Here is a 22493-nt window from a genome sequence, read left to right on the forward strand (position 1 = left end):
GCCGCTTGCTCTGAACTCTCAACCGTGACGTAACCAACTATGTGACATTTGGACCAATAGCTGAGAGGGGTAGGTCGGAGAACAAGAAAGAACTTTTCGAAAAGTTCTCCCTGGAGGCCGTCGCACACTGCACCGTACGAACACACAACACCGCGTCCTTTTGTTCGTCCGTTATTCTGATTGCTTCGTTTTGCTCAAAAAGTTATACTTCGTACGAAGTATACTGTCTACTTTAGTCGTTTTAATAGTCATGGATTGTAGGGCATGATAAAAAATCTAAACAAAACCCCTGTCAGATCTTTTGCATTATAATGTTTAAACAAAGTCCACCATGGATCTCGTTCAATTTGCCACTTTCAGTTATGTAGTAATCAAACCTGCAGGCAAGGACACAGGCACACATATTGGCAAAAGCATTTTACTGAACAGTTTTACCATTAAGGTACATTTTGGACAGTTACTTATTTCCTTTGCATTTCCACCTTTTTAATAATCTTAGAATATTTTCTTTTCACTTTCCTGAACGTTTTGCTTGTGCCCGCTTTGTAATGGAACGGACAGGGCCAAGAAAACTAAAAAATGACAGATTGTTACAGCATTGCTTCCACAGCAAGTACTTTTCCTGCATCCAGAGGCCTTCGTAGGCACTTGAGATTTATTGCAACACACGACAGAAGATATCATCACATGCCATGTGCAACAGAGAATCAACACTGATGTTTTGTTCCCCCCCCACAGAGTAACAGTACTAAAAAGTATTATCTGTATTCTCACTTATAAAAGAAACATATTGTTAAATGATTTACTAGTATGACCAACTTTTAAATATAACTGCACTAGTGTATATTGACCAGATTTCTTCAAATGTCAAAGTTAAAGACTGAATCGTTCTGCTTTGTTTCCTTGGAAATTCCCATTTTATGAATGGCCTCAAAAACAGAGATCAGATGTTCAGAAGACCACAACAAATCAAGCATGCACCAAACTCCTGTTCTGATGCATCCTAAGTACCAATGGGAGTAATGAGTTAAGCCTTAGGTCTACATTAACAGTGACCAAAATTATTTGTTCGCTGCAATCGGGCCTCTACACAAAATTCTGAATCCTCAAGCACACATTAACACACACCAAACCTAAAATGGTGGTGCTTCACATATTCTGATTTAAGAGATTACAAATAAATTCTCTAAAAATGTACATATGTATAAAGTTCTTTTGAATATCGGAGGTGGACTGTTTGCCACTTTGCAGTGTTACGGACTTTCTCGTGGAGCAACAGCTCAGCTGAAACAAAATTATTTTATACTTTGAAAAGAAATCACATATTCATTGTAAATAAAGTAGTAAAGCACAAGCAGGTCTTTCCAGACACTGGCCCCTGCAATCACAGTCCCTAAAAGGCATTGTCCGCCTAATATGATGCACCGTCTGTAATTCAACACTGCAAATGTTCTTTAAAAAAAATTTTTTTTAAAGAAAGAAAGAAAAATTAATATTCAATGAGGTGTTACTATTCCAAAACGAGACTGCCCATGCAAGCTTCTTGGAAGGCTGCATTGATTGGGGACAATTTACCACTGAAATGAGACAAAAAAATAGCCCAATGGATGGAATGGATTTAAATGACACTGAAAATCATTGCATTTTAAATAAGCAACAGTAAAAACAATACCTAGGAAACCAAAAATTGACTAGCGAACAACTTGACGTGTCTCAACGCATACAGGCCACAGGCACCAAACTGTGTGGCATCAAACTTCATTTGACATCATTTCAAAGGCCAGTTCAATGAAGACATTTCAACAAATCCTATGCAATGTAAGTGTATTTGTTAATAATTTAAAAAAAAGTTTGAACATGACAAGCATCAAAACTGAGTTCCAATCGCCAAAACTGATTTTGAAGTCCTCTCACTGAAAGTTATCACTTAAAACGACGTATGTATGCAGGTACATTTCCAGCCCACACACTATATAGCTCTATGCATTAAGGTATAAAACCTATAGCACATGCTGCATGCTTTCTTGTGGTTGCATGACTTCCCACCAATAAAGTTACAGCAATGTTCCAGCATTTACAAATTCCGTGAAAATTACTGATAAATCCACCAAGTGCATTTTGGACTTGATACTCTGTAGCAGCTTGACAACGGCTGAGCGACCTGTGTCCGATATTTATTTGGCTGAAGCAAAGAGAGAACAACGAGAGAGGCAGTTGAAATGACCGTTACAGTGAGGAAGCAATACTTATCGATGCGTGCCCGCGAGCTTCGCAGGTGGTAGGGGCGTTAAATCTCCCCCTGCGCGTGCTGCATGTAGTGCAAGTGCAAGTCCAGCTCCCGGGGCAGAGAGTGTCCGCAGATCATGCACTGGAGGAGGGGGTTGCGGGCGAATGGCAGGGGCCGGCCGCCGTCGGCCTGGTGCACTTTGGCCAGCGGCGCAGGCTGCAGCAGCGGCAAGGCCGGGGGGCAGGGCAGCCTCTCGCAAATCATGCGCTTCTGCGCGAGGTAGTTGTTCTGGGTGGAGGGAGGGAGCGAGCCGGTGCCGCTGCCGTCGGGACGGTGGGGCTGAGTGGGCGGTAAGGGCAGGGACTGAGGAGGAGGAGGAAGAGGAAGAGGAGGAGGAGGAGGGGGAAGAGAAAGAGACAGAGAAATAGGGGGAGGGAGAGCGAGGGTTTGCAAGGCGGGTAAAGAGAGGGTCTGTGGAAGGGCTAAGGAAACTGAGGGAGAAGAAGGTAAAGCATGGTGTTGAGGAGGAGGAGGAGGAGGAGGAGCGGGGGGTGGGGGCAGTGAGAGAACAGGGGTGGTCTGATCTGGTTGGGCTTGGAGATTAGCCATCATTGGCTGTTGCGCTTTCTGCTGCTGCTGGTCTTGCGCCTCCCCAAACTTACTTGGAGAACTCAGGGCCTTTGGGCCGTCTAGAGAAGGCTGAAATCCAAACTTAGCACCTCCATTCCCTCGTCTGGGATGGGCCTCCTCGTACTGGACCGAACTCGGGACCATCTTCGCTGGAGCGGGCGCACTAGTCCACACTGCAGACTGCTGCTGGTCCTGCCCGTTCCCGGGTTTTTTTGGGTGAACCGACGGTCTGGGGCACAGACGGGGGTGTCTGGAAGCCCCACACGGCAGGCCCGTTGCCAATGTGGGAACGGGAGGACTCCCGCTGAACCACGCCCATCGGCACTGCCGAGGCTCCATCCGCCCAGCCCAGCGCGGGCGCCTGCTGCTGCTTCTGCTCAAGTCCCTCCCCAGATTTTGCAGGCGAGCTCAGGGTGCGGGGTACAGACGCAGTTGTTTGGAAGCCCCACAAGCTGGCAACGTCCACATGCGGAGGGAGAGGGGAACCGTACTGAATGCTGGCCCGGCCCACCTGGGTTGACGTGGGCACATCTGCCCAACTCAGAGGCTGCTGCTGCTGCTTCTGCTGGACCAAAACCTCTGATCTCCACTGCTGTTGCTGCTGCTGGTGGTGCTGCTGCTGCTGGACCAAAACCTCTGTTCTCCACTGCTGCTGCTGTTGTTGCTGCTGTTGTTGCTGCTGCTGCTGCTGTTGCTGGGCCAAAACCTCTGATCTCCACTGCTGCTGTTGCTGCTGCTGCTGCTGCTGTTGTTGTTGTTGTTGTTGCTGCTGCTGCTGCTGCTGCTGGACCAAAACCTGTGACCTCCACTGCTGCTGTGTCTGGTGCTGCTGCCACTGCTCTTGGAAATTGAACTGTGAGGCGTAGATCGCGGGCGGCTGCTGAGCCAGCCTTCCCGGCCACTCTGGCTCTCTCGCCACGGCAACCGGATAAGACGGCGAAGGCGGCATACCCGCGCCCTCACCTCCACCCCACCTGGGCCAGGCAGATGCCCACCTACCCCCTCTCCGGCCCCTGCCGCCCCTGGCCCGACCCCTGCCCCTCTGGGCCGCCATCGGGAGGGAGAGAGGCTGGCTGAGCCCCTGCCGTTTGCGGGCGTGGATCTTCTGGTGCACCAGCAGGCTGCTCAGCCAGGGGAAGGACTTGTTGCACTCCAGGCAGCGGTGGGGCCGCTCCCCAGTGTGGGTGTTGAGGTGGTCACGCAGCAGGTAGGCCAGCCCGAAGCTCTTGTTGCACAGCTGGCACTTGTGCGGCTTGTCACCGGTGTGGGAGACCATGTGGCGCTGGAGCTCGCTCTCCTCACTGTAGCCCTTGCGGCACTGGGTGCAGCGATATGGCTTCTGCTGGTGCAGCCTCTGGTGGGTCTTCATGTTCTGGAGGAAGGCAAAGTCCTTGCCGCAGTCCGGGCACTTGAAGGGCTTCTGGCCCGTGTGGATGATCAGATGCTGTTGCAGGTAGCTGCTGAATTTGAAGGATTTCCCGCACACTTTGCACTGGAAGGGCTTGTCTCTGGAGTGAATGCGCATGTGCAGCTCCAGAACGGAACGGTGCCGGAAGGTCTTGCCGCACTCTGGGCACTTCAGGGGCTTGCGGTTTGCATGGTCCCCGCTCAACCCTCCCCCGGGTACTTCCTGTACGTTTTTGGGGCCTGGCTTTCGACCTACCCTCAGCACCACACCGTCTTCCTCCGTTGGTACCTCATGGATCACAACGTGAGCCTGCAGGCTGTTCCGGTCAGGCAAGACCAGGGGACAGTGGGGGCAGGTGAGAGGGCGCTCTTGACTTTCACCATTGTTCATGCTTACCCTCTCCGACCCTCCAAACCTCTCCTCCGCCTCGTGGACCAGTATGTGCGCCTTTAGGCCGGCCAGGTCAGGCAAGACGAGGGGGCAGAGGGGACAAGTGTGGGACCGTTCCCGAACCTTGCCGCTATCTGCGTTCACTTGGACCGCCCCTGCCAGGCCCTCCTCTGAAGCCCGATGGCTCTGCATGTGCACCTTCAGGCTGCTCTGGTCCGGGAAAGTGACGGGGCAGCGCGGACAGGCGTGCACCAGCTTGCGGTGCTGCCGCCAATGCGCCCGCATGTTCTGCGCGAAGGCGAACTTCTTGCCGCAGTCAGGGCACTGGAAGGGCTTCTGTCCCGTGTGCAGGAACTGGTGCTGGTGCAGGAGGCTGCTGAACTTGAACCGCTTGCCGCAGATGCCGCACTGGTGGGGCCGCCCCCCCGCCGAGTGCTTGCGCCGGTGGTCCTCCATGATGGAGCGATGGCGGAAGACCAGGCCGCATTCGGGGCATTCGAAGGGCTTGAGGGCGGCATGGGACCGCTGGTGCACGCGGAGGGTCTTGGCGCACTGGAAGCCCTTGTTGCACTCCTGGCAGCGGAAGGGACTCTCCAGGGAGTGCGTCTGCATGTGGGCGTTGATCGACACCTTGTACTGGAACTCCCTGCGGCACAGCGGGCAGCGGTAGGGCTTCTCCGGGGCCAGCCGGCAAGCGTGGCACCTCAGCTTGACCAGCGTGCGGAACGTCTCCCCGCAGTGCGCGCACTGCAGGCTCCTCCCTTCCCTGCCGTGGACCCTCTTCTCCAAAACGACGGGCGCGCTCTTCTCTTTGTGCTCGCTGCGGTGCTTGATCAGGCTGCTGCGGTGCTGGAAGGTGAGGCCGCACTCCTTGCAGGTGAGGGAGGCCAGCTCGTCCTGGTGCGTGTGGAAGTGCCGGTGCAGGTTGAACGTCTCGCGGCGCGTAAACAGCTTGCCGCACTCCCGGCATATCAGCCGGCTCTTCTTCTGTTTCACCGGCGCCTCGGCTTTCGCCGTCCCTCCCTCCTTCTCTCCCAGTTCCTTGTCCGTGCCCTTTACCTTTTTCTCCCTGTCCTGGGATGGCGAAGAAGGCTTTGCAGCTTCCACCTCCTCCCCTCCAGGGCTTGATTCCACTCCATTGTCAATTAGTTTGGGTGAGACGTCCACCCCCATCTCTGGCACTGCACAGGAACACGGGAGACCGATGTTTACAGAATATTCAAAACAACGTGGTGGGAACAACAGCAAGAGCAGATATCTATAACTCGCATTGTTTTCGTATTTGCATACATAGTGTCCTGCCATATCTACAGAGAAGTAGCCCAACTATACAAACTGCTAGGCAAAAATGTATTTTTCTAAAATAACGTATCGAGCTAAACAACCCACGAATATTATTTATTAAAACCGGTCTGTTGCCAAGATGGCTACAATAACCAGCGAACTGTACCTTAGTTTCCTAAATTAATCCCACTGCGCTGTAGTTTAATCACGAAATTGTAACAAACTAATGTTAGCTAGCCAGTTAGCTTCTTCGCTAAGACCGTTTTGAAAACAATACGCTTTACTGACCGTTGTTCTCATCGTACTCCACTGCATCTCTGTGTAGTTCCGACTCTTCCTCCGCCTCGGACCATTCAAATTCCCGCTGGTTATCACAGGAAACGACGGGGTGCGTGTGGGCCTCATGTTCGGACGCTGTTAAGTCAATCACAAGATTGGGTACCATTGTAGCATTATTTGTCTGGTGGGCAATGCTAATTTCAGTCTGACTACCGCGCAACCCTGCCACACCATCACCAGATACTTTACTTTCAGAATTGCGTTCGTTCTTGTTACTACTGTCGTCATGACCGACGGCAAAACCAGGCGGACTCGATGAACACCCTTCCTCGTGTTTCTCTGCCATATCCCTCGGGTCATCTTCCAAGCAGCTGAGCGACTCTACCTGGTGTCTCTGGGGTTCTGGTGAATGCACATCGGCCATTTTTTTTGTCCCACGCTACCCCTGTTCCCTACTTAGAAATGCAAGAGACTCCGGTTGCGATGACGTCACTTACCATGGCTAGCACCCTGTTCAGCTCCCTATCCGATCGACCGCAACAGAACTAACTTCAGCCTTCACCTCGACATACATTTCTGACACATTTCTGACACATTTCACTCAAAGTCACAGAGTTGCTTCTTACAGAACAATACGAGTATCGTTGTGTCATCTTATACATTCAATTACTTAACATTTATTCATTGATTAAGGTTGTTGATTGAAACACTGGCTGACCGAATTTGCGTTTGTTATAACGTTACGAATTGTTCACCTTCATCTACCACATCAAACCCTGTAACCGACGATTTGTCAAAACACCTGACATAATATACGTTTTGGAGTTGTTTAAATGTGCGATGCCTTCAGACGCGTTCTATCGAGTGAGTCGCTCAAACAAATGCATTGAACTACCTGAACATTCTTTTCACTATGGACGGGTTAGGGCAATGAATTGACCAAGAACAGTTCAACCAGGGAAGCGCTATACCACGTACAATACAAGCACGCAACATGAGTAGTTACTGAGGACATAAGTCAACCGCATGTCAGACCCAAAAACAGGATCTCAATGCCTTTTTGAGAGGTGGTGCATCAATTTATACGAAATATATATGCAAAAATAACACACAAAAACATATATCCTTTTCTCTTTTCCTGAAATTAGATGTCTCTGTAGTGATCCGTTTCTGCAACACAAAATGTGTTTCAAAGTGCTTGTATCGGTTATAACCTTGGTTTAATTACGATTATTTAAAATGTCAAATTAATCAAAGTGTACATCCAGGAAATCATACACATTAAATGCAATCTAACAAAACAACAACTGAAATGCTGCCGTGTCAGGTTGTCTTTATTTACATTTAGATAATTATTTTATACAACTTGACAGAACACATCCTTTAAATATTTACAAGATATAAATTGTGCAAAATTGTACATGAATGCTGAGCTCAATTCGCAGATCCCTTGCATTTTATTTTCTCCAGTCTGAACTGCATGCAAGATAACAGCGCATACAATAAAACCAGCATATTTCAGTTTCAGAAAATAGGGATAAGAAAATAATACTATTAAACCAGCGGCTAAAGTGCTTATTCTAAATTAGGTCTTTACACAGGTGCATATAAAATGGAAAAACATATTTCCAATTTTTAATGTCTCCATATCATGACTTGAGCCAATAGAATTTTGATTGTCTATCAACAAGAATATTTACTGTGAGCTTGTGGATATAATGAATCGGAATGGATCTAGTTTGTCAGTGCTGTTACTTATTAGGACTGATTTTGCAAATGAAGTTGTCTGTGATGCTTAAAGGCATTATTGGGCTGAGAAGCTGAAGAAAACTTTGGTAATTCTGGGGTAACCTAACAATAAGCTCAACTTAAAGACCAAGCAAAGAAGGGCTGCTCATAATATTTAAAGCCATTGTTTTAGCCAATTTGTATTTTCTCTGGCTAGCGCCTTCGTCTGCGTCTCTGGTCACCAGTCCTCCCCCGCCGTGGGCGTTGGGCTCTCCCAGCCATTTCTATTGACGGATCAGCCTGGACGGTACCATCTAGAATATCAGGTGGCGCCGGGATTGGTGGTGCAGCTGGGGGTGGAGGAATGCCTGGGTGTTGGGGCTGTTGTTGCGGTTGCTGTTGCTGTTGTTGCTGCTGTTGCTGTTGCTGCGTTTCAAGGATTCCCAGTAGCCTTTGCAAAAGTACATTGTTCTGCTGTAGGCTGGTGGACAGGGCTTCCTGTGAGGCCACTAGCGTCCGTACGTCACGTCTAAAACTTTCACCGAACTCTCTTAGGTGCTGCTCCACCCGGTCCCCGAGATGGGCCGCAGCTTCTCCCAGGCCCCTGAGCTCGTCTTCCAGCCATGAGCCGCGAAGGGGCACCTCCACGGGGCCGTGTGGGGCCCCGAGAGAAGGCTGGGGACTGGGCTGGGGCGTTCCGTTAAGAAACGGGGCACTGTAGAGGGGGGACGGAGGCAGCCAACGCTCCGACGCAGGGGGCGGCCCCAGTCCCAGGCCTAGCCCCAGTCCCAGCTTGTCCTCCATGTTGCTGTCTCCTCCCTCACCGTCCCCGTCGCCTTCGTCCCCACCTCCTCCGGACTGTTCCTCCTCTTTCTCAAAGCCATCTCTCTCCATCCCGTCCACAGCTCCAGCAGCCACTGGGGGGAGGGGGAGAGGGAAGGGGAGGGGGGAAGTGAGAGAGAAGGAACAGCTTTGATGATTGCACACAATAAATCTTTTGTGTTCCTTAGAATTTTTAGATTTTAAGAATGTGTGTTTTTTTTTTTTTTTTTTGCTGTCATTTGAAATTAACATGATTTACCAATCCATAGTTTTGAATGAACTTTAAGTTCACCAGAAACAAACACAAAAAATAAACATTTGTACCAGTATTTTGGCCTGCCAAAAACCCAGAAAGTAAGTGGCCCTTAGAAATGACATTCAAATACAGACTGGGAAATCCAACCAAATGTGTCTGTTGTTTGAACAGAAAACCACAAGTGTCTTTAAAGACCGTGCTAACAAATGTGCGAGTGAGTAAAAAAATAACTTCAGGTACACTGTTCAATGTTTCAGTTACAATCAAGCCCCACTTTCCACCTACCTACATCATTATCAGAGAAGCACAGGTAACCAGCCTTCCCCCTGCTCCCTTGCCTCTGTCGGGCCTGATGGAGCCTGGGACTCCCCTGAGCAGACCGGCCCAGCGTGGAGGCACCTCGCCCAGACGGCAGGCAGCAGCTGCGGTGACGGGCATCGGCCAGCCTGCCCCCGTTGCGTCTCTTCAGGTCGTCCCAGCGCTTCTTGACTTCACGAAGGGTGCGGGGGACGCGGGACACGGCGTTGACCCGCTCCAGGATCCCGCCCCAAATCCGCTCCCTCTCCCGGCGCCGTAGCCTGCCTGCTGGCCCAAAGAGCTCCCCCTCACAGCGCGTCACCTCCGACACCAGCACCTCCAGCTCCGCCCCACTGAACCGGCTCTTCCGCTTGCCCCCGCCCCCAGCCACCATGGCGGCAGAGACACTGCTATCTACAACAGCAAAACACAACTGAAGTCATTTTTCAGCTGGTTTCTGTCTCCCTATGGTGTTATTTAGGGAGAAAGTGAGTCTCCCTTCCACTGTCTGTAAATGTTTGTATTTTATGGGGCTTTAATTGGGGCGGGGGCAACTGCTTACTTTGTTCATGGGGGATAAGATCATCTGCGGACATGCCCGGGGTCATGATACTGGGGTGCACAACCACCACATTGAAAGGTAGGGCCCCCGGCAACTCCCCGTTGTCACAGCTCCCCTCCGAGTCGTCGTCCTCCCTAGTGAAGCCATCCTCAGACACGCCCCCTCCAAAAGGTCCTTCTGGAGACTCCACTTTAATGTGCATGGGGGGTGAGTGCTCATACAGCAACCCCCCCTCCTCGTAATACTCAGTCATGGATCAAGCCTGGTTTGCAGACGTGCTTGACCAGACCAGGCAACCAGATACACAATCACATTTACACAACAGTGGGCTGTACACTGCACAGTGCCTTTTCTGAACATACGCTTGACTGGTTAACTAACTGATTGGCCTGAAAATCAAAAGGCATTCATACACCTGCTCAAATGCAGTGATTTCACTTATCAATGAGCTAGGTGGCCAGACACACAAAAAGGCACCAGTATCACTGCTCACACTGTACCAGCTCACTTGCATATACTACCATTCATGTCTCTTGACAAAATAGCTTTAAATACTTTTAAAACATTTATTCATCATATATATACACCTGTACTGAGTGATAAAGTGCTAAGGCATTTCAAATAAGTCACACAAATGCACTGACAATACACAGATATGCAAACACAAGACATACATGTGCAAACACAAATGCAGTACTAAAACCATTAAGGCACATAAATATTGAGATCACCGCAACAGTACAGACATGTTCATTCACGCCACTTTCATACCAGTAAAATAACTAAGGGGGGTTGCTCACTCCTACAGAAAAAAGGGAACAATAGAAGAAATATTATCAGCCAGAATTCTCCACAAATCTTAACATTTCATCGTGAATACAATAATGTTCAAGAACTATTATAATACTAGCTATCTATTACCAAGCTGATGTAAAAATATTAGCTGTCGCATCAATGCGCATTTTTCTGCACCACATCCGCAACGGTTGCGCATTCCGCATAAATTACGCTAGCAAGCGAGCTAGTTAGCCAGCGACAATGCTGTCGTAAACATGACTGGCAACGACATTAATAATTCGAGTGAAAGTAACTAAATAAGGCAAAATAGCACTTCTCACCTTAAAGTGGTGGTAACAAATAATCGAAGAAATAATGATTAAAATAAATGAAAAATAAAATCCCCCTGGCCCTTTTCTACGTATGTCCGACTCCTCTCAGATAATGTACACAGACTTGAAAGCGTCGCTGGATATAGACGTCATCAAAGATTATTCTGAAATGTGGTTAACGCACACTGATATTTTGGATACACGTGGAAAGTTTACATAATTAACCTACAAAATTTAAAGATAAGTTGACATGGTAGTTTATTAAACTACAGTGTAATATTGTCACTTGAATAAGCTGTTGCGGTACATTTACCACTGACGCAGCGTGCATGCTTTTTGCCGTTATTATACTTCTCGGACAAACTTTCATTACTGTTGTTCCTTAACCTTCTATCCCGCAAGTTGTTTAAAAGCAAGTACGGTTCTGAAACTGTAAAAACGTGAAATAAAAAGGAGGTTAAATTTCAATGGATCCCATTGAAACAGACGCCAAATATAGGGAACTAAGAAAATCAGCATTGTGATAGCCTATTAACTGAAAGTTAGGCTACTTTATCAATTCAATTATAACTCAACTTGGGATATAATATAATAAAACTGCACGGAAAATACCAAATGTTCTAAAATAAATAAATAAATAAAACGTGAACTAAAAATCAAAGTGCAACTTAATTTCTCTCTCTCAATAAGACACATTCGTATTACCAGCATAGCGTTTTCACAATACAGGCAATGCATATTTTTTTGCATAAATTGCAACAGCTCAAAACAATTTTTGCGTAACATGCGTGTGTTAAAAACAACACATAACGTGTCATTATTTTTAACGCATTTCCATGTCTAGGACAACATGGTGTTAAAGTGTTAAAGTCTCCCTTTGTGACACATACATTGTATATTTGCAACACAAAAGTAGTAAAAATATGTTTAGAGTAAGTAGCAAAACAAAAAGTCTGCTGGACACTAACACCTTTTTGAGAGTGTATATATATTTTAACGTACAAATAATAAGCGATTACGACGCATCATAGATTGGATTGGTACCGGCATTGCCATGTGACAATACCACCCACTTGCAACAGGGGTTCAAGCCCAAACGGGTACACTCACAAATCCCGTCCCACTTCCTCGCCACTTTGATTTAAGTAATGGAAACACTGGTAGTGTTCGCACGACAATACTGAGAAATTATGATGCAACACATCAGCTGCTCACTATTCGTGAGCTTTATTGAAGACCACACAACAATACGAATCAGTTCCAAAATCTTATTTAATAATACACATTTTAATGCTTTGAAATATTTTTATATATACGAATATATATGAATATATATTCCCTTTCACTACCATACATTCTTTATGTTAAAAAGTTTTTTTTTTTTTTTAATGAGTCTTACAATGGGCAAACAGAACACATACATACACATGCTAAGCAAACAAAAATGTAGACATATTTACAATTTATATGGCCCATTACGAATATTGTACACAAATTACATTGGTCAAGACTTTAGACTGTGTTCCAAAAGCACAAACCAATGTACGTTCTTACCAGTGGTACAAAAAATGTCCCTATTATCACAGTTCTATTTTTGATTAAACATAAAGTTCCATTGCCAGATGCCAGTTCCCAGGTATATCAATGAATTGTCCTTGAGCCATGGAAGAAAAAAAAATCATGAATGTACCTGCAGACACCATTTTGAACTGGTCTGAACTGGACCTCTCTGTATTTACTGTGGACAGATGAATCATGGTTATTCAAGAGGGACAAATGTACAGGTGACCATTTCCATTAGGACAGTTGTGATTATTTTGCTAATTTCTATATCTATAATCTACAATCAATTATTTCTTGATATACTTATTATATATATATTTCTCAATGAGATTTTGATGTTGGTGGTATAATTGATCCGTCTCTGAAAAATGAACCTTAATATTTTGTAAGAAGCTCGCAATATTTGGTCCAGAGGGCCTGCTACATTTTAACTTCTTGTTGACACAGGTCTTTCACGGTAATCATTTGGAATCAAATGTGTGTACTATATATATATTATTGGGACATGGATGGCAGGAGCATCAGTCACAAAGACTGCTCAACTGGCTAGTGGTTCAATAAGAACAGAGATAAAAGTGACATTTGCATTTAAATCTACAGGAAAGACATCAGTAAGTAGAGTTGGAAATTGTGGTCGAAAGCAAACATTGAATGATTATGATGCTTGTGCATTACTGCGATATGTAAGGAAAAACAGAAGAGCAATTCTCCCTCAGGTGACTGAAAATGTTCATTCAAACTGTGTCAGCAAGAACAGTCCGTTGACAACTACACAGAGAGGGATATTATAGTAGGGTTGCAGTTCATAAACCTCTCATTACAAAGACAAATGCACATTTGAGAGTTCAGAGGTGCAAAAACCATATGCACCTCTGAATGTGATGTTGTCAGATGACTCATCTTTCACCATATTCCCAACAAGTGAGCAAGTGCATGTGTGGTGTACACCAAGAGAACGAATGGGTCTGGTGGCTTTATTATGCTGTGGGGACCATTCTTCTGGCATGGTTTGTGTCCACTTGTCCCCTTAGAGGGAAGGGTCAATGCAAATCAATGCAAAGTTATTGTGAGTGATCACCTTTATCCTATGATGAAACAGTTCTATCCTCATGCGAGTGGTCTCTTCCAGGGTGACAATGCCCCCATCCACAGGGCACGAGTGTCACTGAAGGGTTTGATGAGTATGAAAATTAAATGAATCATATGCTATAGCCTTCGGAGTCACCAGATCTCAACTGAACACCTTTGGGAGATTTTGCACCGACAAGTCAAGGTGCATTGAAGCTGTTCTGGATGCTCATGGTGGCCCAATACCTTACTAAGACACTATGTTGGTTCTTCCTTTAATTTGTCACCCAAATATATATATATATATATATATATAATGTAGTGGCTACTGTCCACCTGAGCTAGTTCTAAATCAATACCTTGAAATTCGTTGAATTTTGTGCAGCACTTATGGAAAGTGAAAACGACTAACAAACCTTAATGGGAAAAACTGTATTTGTCCATTGATTTTTTTTCTTCAATTGCCATATGTCCATTCCCAGACAAGTTATTATTTAAAAGTTAAAATATACACTCCTGGGAAAAAAAAAAAAAGGACAGAGATAACAGGGCATATAAAAGTAGGCATGCAGAAAACATTGGTACTGAGGAGCAAACGGACAGTGCAACTATGAAGTGTCTCATTCTACTGGCTTTGTTCGGCGTGGCATGTAAGAAAAACTTATAATTAATGTCATTTAATGTAATTTTGTTGATATTCCTGACTTATTGTAAGGTGGCATTCAAATAATTTTATAAATTGGTGCAGAGAAATAGAATTTCATTGTTCCAACATTTCTGAAACGTACTTAATGAACAGGACTACTGGTAATTGTTTATGATAAAAGAGGACATATTATATATATGGTATATTTTAATTTGTTGAAGTTGTATTTTCTTCCCTTCCACATTTTGTAATGAGTAACATTAATGAGTACAGGTGCCGGTAACTGAAATCACGCTCTTTGCGGGCTGAGACTATTGGCTTTCCACCTTCCCCTTCACCTGGGAGTCAAGTCAGGCCAATCGGTAGAACTAATTGTTCAGTTAATTACCTGGGAGAAAAGAAAACCAGGGCCAGATTTTAGGATCTATGTTAAAATTTGTTCAGAAATGAATCTTTTATTTCTCTTCAAGTTGCTGCCCCTGTGGAAGATGAAGGTGACAAGATTGTTGGAGGGTTCGAGTGCAGGAAGAACTCGGTGCCCTACCAAGTGTCCCTGAATGCCGGATATCACTTCTGTGGAGGGTCCCTCATCACCAGGGACTGGGTTGTGTCTGCAGCCCACTGCCGCAAGTCGTAAGTGCTCTTCTATAAAAATATCATGATTTGTTTGCGGGCGGCACGGTGGTGCTGTGGGTAGCACTGTCACCTCACAGCAAAAAGGTTGTGGGTTTGAATCTCGGCTCGGGCCTTTCTGTGTGGAGTTTGCATGTTCTCCCTGTGTCCACGTGGGTTTCCTCCCAAAGTCCAAAGACATACAAGTAGGCTAACTGGAGCCTCTAAATTGCCCATAGGTATGAGTGTGTGAGTGAATGGTGTGCGTACCCTGCAATAGATTGGCGGCCTGTCCAGGGTGTAATTCTGCCTCTTGCCCAATACATGCTGGGATAGGCTCCAGCAATACTCGTAACCCTTCCCATGATAAGCGGGTATAGATAACGAATGGACGGACAGATGATTTCTTTGCCTTCCCATGCTGTAAGCAGGCATAGAATATAAAAAGGTGCTATTGTCTATTAATCTATATGTAGTAGATATCACAAACATCTACACCAAAATAAAGACATTCTAGAAGTAGAAACAAGGAATCTGTATTGACTTGATCTTTTCACATAGACTCAAAAATAATGACGCAGATTTATATTGAGACAATTTACTTTGAGGGCATTACACCTCAGTAAGAGTCATGTCCTCAATAAAGCAAACGCGTTAATTCAGTTAAGAGAACTGACCCGGGCCTCCGTCTCTCCGCAGCCGTGTCCAGGTGCGCATGGGTGAGCACAACATCGCCACCAACGAGGGCACCGAGCAGTTCATCGACTCCGTCAGGGTTATCACTCACCCCTCCTACAACAGCTACACCATGGACAACGACATCATGCTGATCAAGCTGAGCAAGCCCGCCACCCTGAACAGCTACGTGAACACCGTCTCCCTGCCAACCCGATGCGCGGGGGCCGGCAGCAGCTGTCTGATCTCCGGCTGGGGCAACATCCTCAGCAGTGGAAGTGAGTGACACGTGGGCCTTGGGAAGTCAGCAGTCATGCTCAAGTTTGTAGGCAGGCTGCAGGCATTGGGACTCAATTCGGGGGGAACAATTTGTCAACTTCTGTCTTCTCTCCAGCCTCCTACCCCGACCGTCTGATGTGCCTGAACGCTCCCATCCTCAGTGACAGCAGTTGCAGGAACTCCTATCCCGGGGAAATCACAGCCAACATGTTCTGCGCTGGTTTCCTAGAGGGTGGCAAGGACTCCTGCCAGGTAAATTCCCGGATCATTCGATCACAATGAGCAATCGGTCCACATCGTTACCAGCACACTCCCGGAAATCTATTTTTGCTGGTTCTCTTTGTATTGAATTTACCCACCTCTCTCTCTCTCAGGGTGATTCTGGTGGCCCGGTGGTGTGCAGTGGTCAGCTCCAGGGTGTTGTGTCCTGGGGATATGGCTGTGCCCAGAAAAACAGGCCTGGGGTTTATGTCAAGGTCTGCAACTACAACTCCTGGATTCAGAATACCATCGCTTCCAACTAAGACAGCAAGTGGCACAGAGAGCCAGATGTGGCACCATCAACACTCATAGTAAAATAAAAACCCATTGTTTATCTTCAAAACAGTGAATTGGACTGGTTTATTGATGAAGGACATTAATGTAAATGGTAAATGGACTGCATTTATATTTATATAGCGCTTTTATCCAAAGCGCTTTGTGTTGTCTATTAGTGCTCTTGAGGACTCAGACTTCCATTACAGTTCTCTACTATATCACCCAGGTATGTCAGAGTGTCAAAATTATTTTTATGACCAATTCAAAGGAAATATACATTTGAATAACAGTTAAAACTCAATACACCACCTTGGCATTGCAGCAAAAAATAAAATAAAAATAAATAAAAACATGAATGAAGTTACACATAGTCATCACTCTTAATCACCAGACAGATTAATCAACAATCACACAAAAATATCATTATTCCTTTCTTGGAGTAGCACCTAACATATAAAGATGTGCATGCTGTTGTTTCCATTTAAATGGACTCCACAACAGTCCTGAAATGTAATGAAAATTAATTACTTTCTGTTGTTGACTCCCAAGTAAAAAAAAAAGGGTTATTATGAACAAAACCAATCTGGTTGTGGGTGGGCTAGGGATTATTTTGACAGTTTTAAAATTGCACAGTATTTTTATTTACACTCTCTCGGAAATTCCAGAGCTTTGGGTTGGTTTTGGTCGTCAACATTGCAGAATTGCTTTTCTGTATCAACAGCTGCCTTGGAGACATGGATCCATCACATTCTACACAGAAGACCTGATGCTCCAATGTCTCATTCTCCCTCAAAGTTACCATTCTGCTGTTTTCCTTCATTACCTCTCAGTTCAATCCAGGGTTGAAATCACACTCTGGCTTTCGGGGGGGTGTGATGACGAAGCAAGGGGGGTTTAGGTCTCTTTTTGAGGGAGCTCCAGTCTCTTCCAGGAGGCAGGGGCTGAGCTGCCCCTGGCTCCCCTGTAATTCGAGCCCTGGTTCTTCGCCTCCGCTCCATCGTGTTCAGCTGGCGTGCGACTCGGTGTGGTGCTTCATCAGGGAACTCTCCTGTATGAACTTCTCGCCGCACGTGGAGCAGCTGTAGGGACGCGGCTGGCCCCGCGGCGGCCTGAGTGAGAAGCAGCCGGGGGTCGCCTGGACGGACGTGGGCGGGGGGTGCTTGGCAGTCATGTGACGCCCCCACGTGCGAGGGTCCGCGAAAATTATGTGGCAGTGACGACAGCGCATTGAACCAGCTCCGCCCTTGTTGATCTTGTTGCCTAGAAAACACGAGCCAAGAAAAATAGCCTTAAAAATGGTGCTCCAAGGTTTTGTGGGGCTTAAAGACAAGTGGGCCACTGCTGCTGTACGATAAAGCAAAGCACCCGCAAATGCTTAAAGTATATACCAGGGATTTCAAATTAAAGCTTGGGAGGACTGCAATGCCTGTAGATTCTAGTGATTTCCTTAGTAGCCATTTAAGTCCTTAGAATAGAGGTGGGCAACAAGAGCTGTATCAGTTTCTGGTTTTCATGCTAACTACTGACCTTAATTACTTAATCAGCCCAAACATTTATGCCATCTGACATTTTAGCTACATTTCTTGATAAGCCCATGGAATGGCAGTTGCCGACTGTTTCTGTGTCCCTGTATGAAACATTTAACAATGTCTAATCAATGAGTGGACCAGAGCAATTGGTGGAAACAAAAGTCTGCAAACACACCAGCACTCCAGGAACAGAAGTGCCCATCCCTGCCTTAGAATAAAGTGTGTGGACCGTAGCCAAGCAATGACTTACATTAAGCACTTGTGTGCTGAAACACTCCAAAAGCCATCAAGGATTTGATCTTGAGATTCCTGGTATGTACCGAAGTGTACAGATGGGCAAAGAAACGTAAGGTGCGCAAGCTGCTCGTGACAACAGCGTCTGCCAAACACACACATTTAAAAAAAGAGCGGGAACCGGCTGCAACAAGCGACAGTGGCGAGGCGGAGAGGCACGCACCGTTAGAGGCGAGGTGCTTGCCTTTGCCCTCGGCCCGCCCCTCCTGCGCCCCACCCTCTCCTCTCCTGTCCTGGGGGGCGCCCTCCGAGCCCAGCGAGCTCAGGCTCCACTTGCTGTGTGTGCGCTGGTGGGCGGAGAGCAGGCGGGAGGAGGGGAAGGTGCGGTCGCAGGCGCAGCAGGCGAACACGGTGCGGCCCCGCAGCTGCCGCTCGTACTCCGCCGGGTGCTTGAAGCGCAGGTGCCTCTCCGCCGTCTCGGCGTCCCGGAACGTCATGAAGCAGCGCGCGCACTGGGGCGTCTGGGACAGCTGGGCTGAGAGGGCGTGGGAGGTCAGAGGAAAGAGGGTTTCAACACGAGGGGGGAGGGGGGGAGGAGCGCATGACCCTCCAGTGCTGTTTGCTCCAGGGTCAATAACGAGGGCAGTATTTTAAAATGCATTTACTTAATTATCTGACAGGGACACTGTCAACATGGCTGTCCCAAAATTAGCTGGCAAGCTAAATTTTCTATGGTGACAAGGCTTCTCTGGTGACATGGTTTTTTGATGTAAAACCCATTCCTTCCTCCCCAATGACATGGCAGTCATCTATAGGCCAGAACTTATCATCAGCTCTCCTCTGATCTGTACTAGTTGCCCTGTTGTACTGGGGGGCCTGCAGTCGGGGAAATAAGTCACTGGCTCACAGTGGGGGTATTACTGGGGTGTACAGAGCAGGCTATACCTACCTCGATCCTTGCAGGAGTGCAAAAGGGGTACAATTGAACCTCCAGAGGCACAAATGCCAAATATAAAAAAAGTGGGCAAGCAATTATTAAAAATGAAGTGGTTTGTCATTTACTGAATCATACAGGTTTAAAAAAGCGGATTGTGATGTCTTTGGAAAAATTTTATCGTATAAAAAAAATTAATAAACAGGCGATGACCAACTAGCAAACAAGAAGTAGCAACGCAAATAACGCTTACGCAAGTGGTTTGGTGAGCCGCAGGAGAGCATGGGCACGGAGCCGTCCTCCTCCTGCTCCTCCTCCTCCTCCTGCTTCGCGGCCTCGCCCAGCGCCTCCCTCTCCTCGCCGTGCTCCCGGGCCCGGTGGCGGCGGAGGGCCCTCAGGCTGCGGAAGCTGCAGCTGCAGTCCTGGCAGAGGTGCGGCAGGAAGGGGCCGCGGGCGTGGGAGCGGCGGTGGGTGGCCAGCCTGCGCAGGGTCTTGAGGGTGCGGCCGCACACCCCGCACACGTAGCGGGACTGGCCCACGTGGCTGCGCTTGTGCAGGATGAAGGCGGTGGGCCGCAGGAAGCGGTCGCCGCACACGGGGCACCAGAACCCCAGCTTGGCCGCCGCGTCGCCGTCGGGCCCGCCCGCCGCGCCCGCGCAGCAGTGCCCCGTCAGCTCCCAGGACGAGCTGAAGCAGCGCTGGCACAGCCGGCAGCGCCACAGCGAGTCGCCGCCCGCCCCGCCTTCCGCTGCCACCGACGGCGGCCACGCCTTCGCTTCTCTCCTACGCCTTCTCACCTTCTTCCTTTCCCTCTCTCCCGCCGGAGCGTCGGGGTCTTCCTTTGGAGTCTGGGCGTTAGCAGAACAGAGCGGGGAATGGCCTGGAGGACACAAGGTTGGGCGGAGGACAAAGCGTTTACAAGACGACGGGTTTACAAGAAAAAAAAAATCCAATCAAAAGGGCGGTTTGTAAAATTGAAAGAAAGAGCAGAAAGTCACTCACTATCCTCTAAATAAATACAAACCTAACAGCTCCTTCGAACCCTTGTCTTCGCCCTCCTCCTGTTTCACACACAGGAGGGATATTGCCTTTGAATCGGATAGCGATTCCTCTTGCTCTTCCTCCTCTTCTTGCTTGACGGTGACCATCAGAGTGTCCAGGGTTCCACCCTTCACACAAATGGACTCCATTGCACACTTCGACAAAAACAGAAAGCCACGTGACAGGACACTGCACACAGTTAAACATGTCTAAAAGCCCAGGAGTCAATGGCCACAACGCAACTGAATAGAGATGGTGATGATGATAATAATAATAATAAAAATAAAAATAATAATCAGAACCAGAATAATAATAACTTGTATAGCACTTTTCAAAACACAGTGTTACAAAGTGCTTGCTGAACAAAATAAGAGAACAAAATACAAGATAAACAGAATATAATAAAAACAAATATAATACACTATAATAAAATACAATTAACTGTAATAAATGGCCCAACATTAAAAAAAAAAAAAAAGAAGATCAAATCAGTTAAATACATGCCTATATAAAAGTGAGTTTTCGATTTGGATTTAAAGGATGAAATTGACTTTTGAACAGACTCTGGAAGGCTGTTCCAGAATCTATGGGTCCTGACAACAAAAGCTACAAAATGATACACTTGCAGCAGCAGCTTATTGAAAGTAACTGTACTGGTACATCATGGTACAGTACAATAAAACGTTTTATTAATTCGTCCTCCTAGGAGTAATTAGATTTCATTATTACTGGGTGGATGGTATGCTGGTGGGGCATTTTGATAATCTTTTGTCATAAGCTCTATTTAATAAAACTTTAACAGTGTATGATCACAAATATGTGATTACAATGTTCTTAACAGAACAGAAATTATAAAGCTGATGTAACAATTACTACTGGCAATTGAAAGCAACTGAGTTCTAGGACACTGACTAAGAATTCTGGAAAAAAAAAACTAACTACACAAAGGGTTAAAAGGGTTACACTTTATTTTAACGGAACATGTGTGATGCCTGTGTAAAGACATACTCATCAAATAATTTTTAAATACCGATTGCCTACATTCTTATTTTTTTATTTATTCCAAAAGAAATAGGCCTACCTTAAAAAACGCAAGATTCCCAGTGGACAAGGGAATATATTACGATATTAGTTTTTTGCTCACATGCAAACATGGGCTAACAGTTACCGAGGGTCACGTTTCGTTTTTCATTTGTGAAGTAAATGCAATGCCACTGTTTGTTCTCTTTTTTAGACTGGATACGGATGGCAGTCCCAAAGGAAATCATTCCGTTGCAGTTTCAATTTAGTTGGTTTGCTACAAAACGTGGTAAGTAGAATGGGGTATTGCTGGTAAATATTTGACATGGCATGATAACTATTGTACTGCTCTTACATTTGTTTTCCTCGGGAGCGCTTAAATTATTATTAGAAATGTGTCACATTGAATTAGCCTCTTGACAACTACGAAGAGAGAGTTAGAATTTAAATACTGAACGTTATTAGAGTGCGTAAGAAGCCCCGCAATTCGGAATAATTCGCCCGCCGTATAACAGCTATTTGTCGGAATTTTGCTCTCCGCCCGAGACATACAGCGGTAGCTAGCAAACGCGCCAATTCAATGTCAACACATTCTATTCTTTGTTACATTGAGCGCATACTCTCCCAATGTATAGTTTTATTTTTTAAAGAAATACCACCGCAATGACGCCAATAATGCATTTCAAGATTGTTGTCACAATCGGCACTGTTAAAATTAAGTACAAACACTGACAAGCTATAACAGAAACCGTCTATTACTTGTCATATCGTCGATGGTAATCTTACCTGATTTGCTGTCCGTTCCAGGACAGCTCAGCTGTCTGTGGTTCAATAGCGTTGTTAGGAATATACAGCCAAGAGTCGGCTCGCCATTATTTAAAATCTGTCATTGCAAACTTTTTTTAAGCCTGCTCCCATTCCTATTTGTATGGTGAAACTGCCCATTTACAGCTTATCTGTAAACAATATAAGTGCTCGCTCGCTATCCATCCATTACTATGAGGTAACCTGAATTGTTTATTCCTCGGATGGGAAAGAACTGTCGCTTTATGAATACGCTACAAGAAGGGATTGGCTTATCTTTCCCTGTTACGTTGTGCGTGATCGTAATACCCATACCCAAATACTTGCACCTAAATTGCCCCGTAGTGAACACTGCACATACGATACGGCTCAAAAAAAGCATGGCGATTTACATACATCCCCCACCCAAAAAAAAAAACAAAAAAGAAGAAGAAAAAACACACTGTAAAGAATGGTGCATGACAAATACATATACATTTTAAGTATCATTTATGTGTCAATAGGGGTGGGCAGGGATGTCATAGGCTATCTGTACATAACCACTTATCAGTCGTTACCT

General features: G+C 46.3%; 4 protein-coding genes across 6 annotated transcripts; 1 reads left to right on the plus strand and 3 right to left on the minus strand.

Moving 5' to 3' along the window:
- Window positions 1–404: 404 nt before the first annotated feature.
- On the minus strand, window positions 405–6675 carry zgc:66448 (uncharacterized protein LOC327401 homolog). Its single transcript, XM_035424636.1, is given in 4 exon segments — window positions 405–3077; window positions 3079–3476; window positions 3564–5836; window positions 6228–6675. Coding segments are annotated over 4 exon segments (3618 nt in total). The 5' UTR covers window positions 6385–6675; the 3' UTR covers window positions 405–2287.
- Window positions 6676–7536: 861 nt separating this feature from the next.
- si:ch211-261d7.3 (myb-related transcription factor, partner of profilin) lies at window positions 7537–11142 on the minus strand. The gene is made up of 4 exons (XM_035383849.1): window positions 11002–11142; window positions 9884–10685; window positions 9310–9735; window positions 7537–8863 (listed from the first exon to the last, which is right to left on the minus strand). Exons 2-4 carry the CDS (start codon window positions 10134–10136, stop codon window positions 8160–8162), a joined length of 1383 nt encoding a protein of 460 aa, XP_035239740.1. The 5' UTR covers window positions 10137–10685; window positions 11002–11142; the 3' UTR covers window positions 7537–8159.
- A 3030-nt stretch (window positions 11143–14172) lies between these two features.
- On the plus strand, window positions 14173–16446 carry prss1 (serine protease 1). The gene is made up of 5 exons (XM_035384383.1): window positions 14173–14273; window positions 14740–14902; window positions 15581–15834; window positions 15951–16087; window positions 16210–16446. The coding sequence occupies exons 1-5, from the start codon at window positions 14234–14236 to the stop codon at window positions 16357–16359; spliced, it is 744 nt and encodes a 247-aa protein (XP_035240274.1). The 5' UTR covers window positions 14173–14233; the 3' UTR covers window positions 16360–16446.
- A 93-nt stretch (window positions 16447–16539) lies between these two features.
- On the minus strand, window positions 16540–22316 carry LOC118208934 (replication initiator 1-like). Of its 3 annotated transcripts, none has more exons than XM_035384147.1 (5): window positions 21917–22316; window positions 20094–20238; window positions 19323–19949; window positions 18359–18670; window positions 16540–17632 (listed from the first exon to the last, which is right to left on the minus strand). In XM_035384147.1, exons 2-5 carry the CDS (start codon window positions 20215–20217, stop codon window positions 17376–17378), a joined length of 1320 nt encoding a protein of 439 aa, XP_035240038.1. In that variant the 5' UTR covers window positions 20218–20238; window positions 21917–22316; the 3' UTR covers window positions 16540–17375. The 3 variants fall into 3 exon arrangements, with proteins under 3 accessions (XP_035240038.1, XP_035239957.1, XP_035239867.1); XM_035384066.1 differs by having other exon boundaries at window positions 20094–20299; XM_035383976.1 differs by having other exon boundaries at window positions 20094–20265; window positions 21917–22314.
- Window positions 22317–22493: the final 177 nt, after the last annotated feature.

The sequence above is a fragment of the Anguilla anguilla genome, chromosome 1 (assembly GCF_013347855.1).
Source record: "Anguilla anguilla isolate fAngAng1 chromosome 1, fAngAng1.pri, whole genome shotgun sequence".
NCBI classification, from domain to species: Eukaryota; Metazoa; Chordata; class Actinopteri; order Anguilliformes; family Anguillidae; genus Anguilla; species Anguilla anguilla.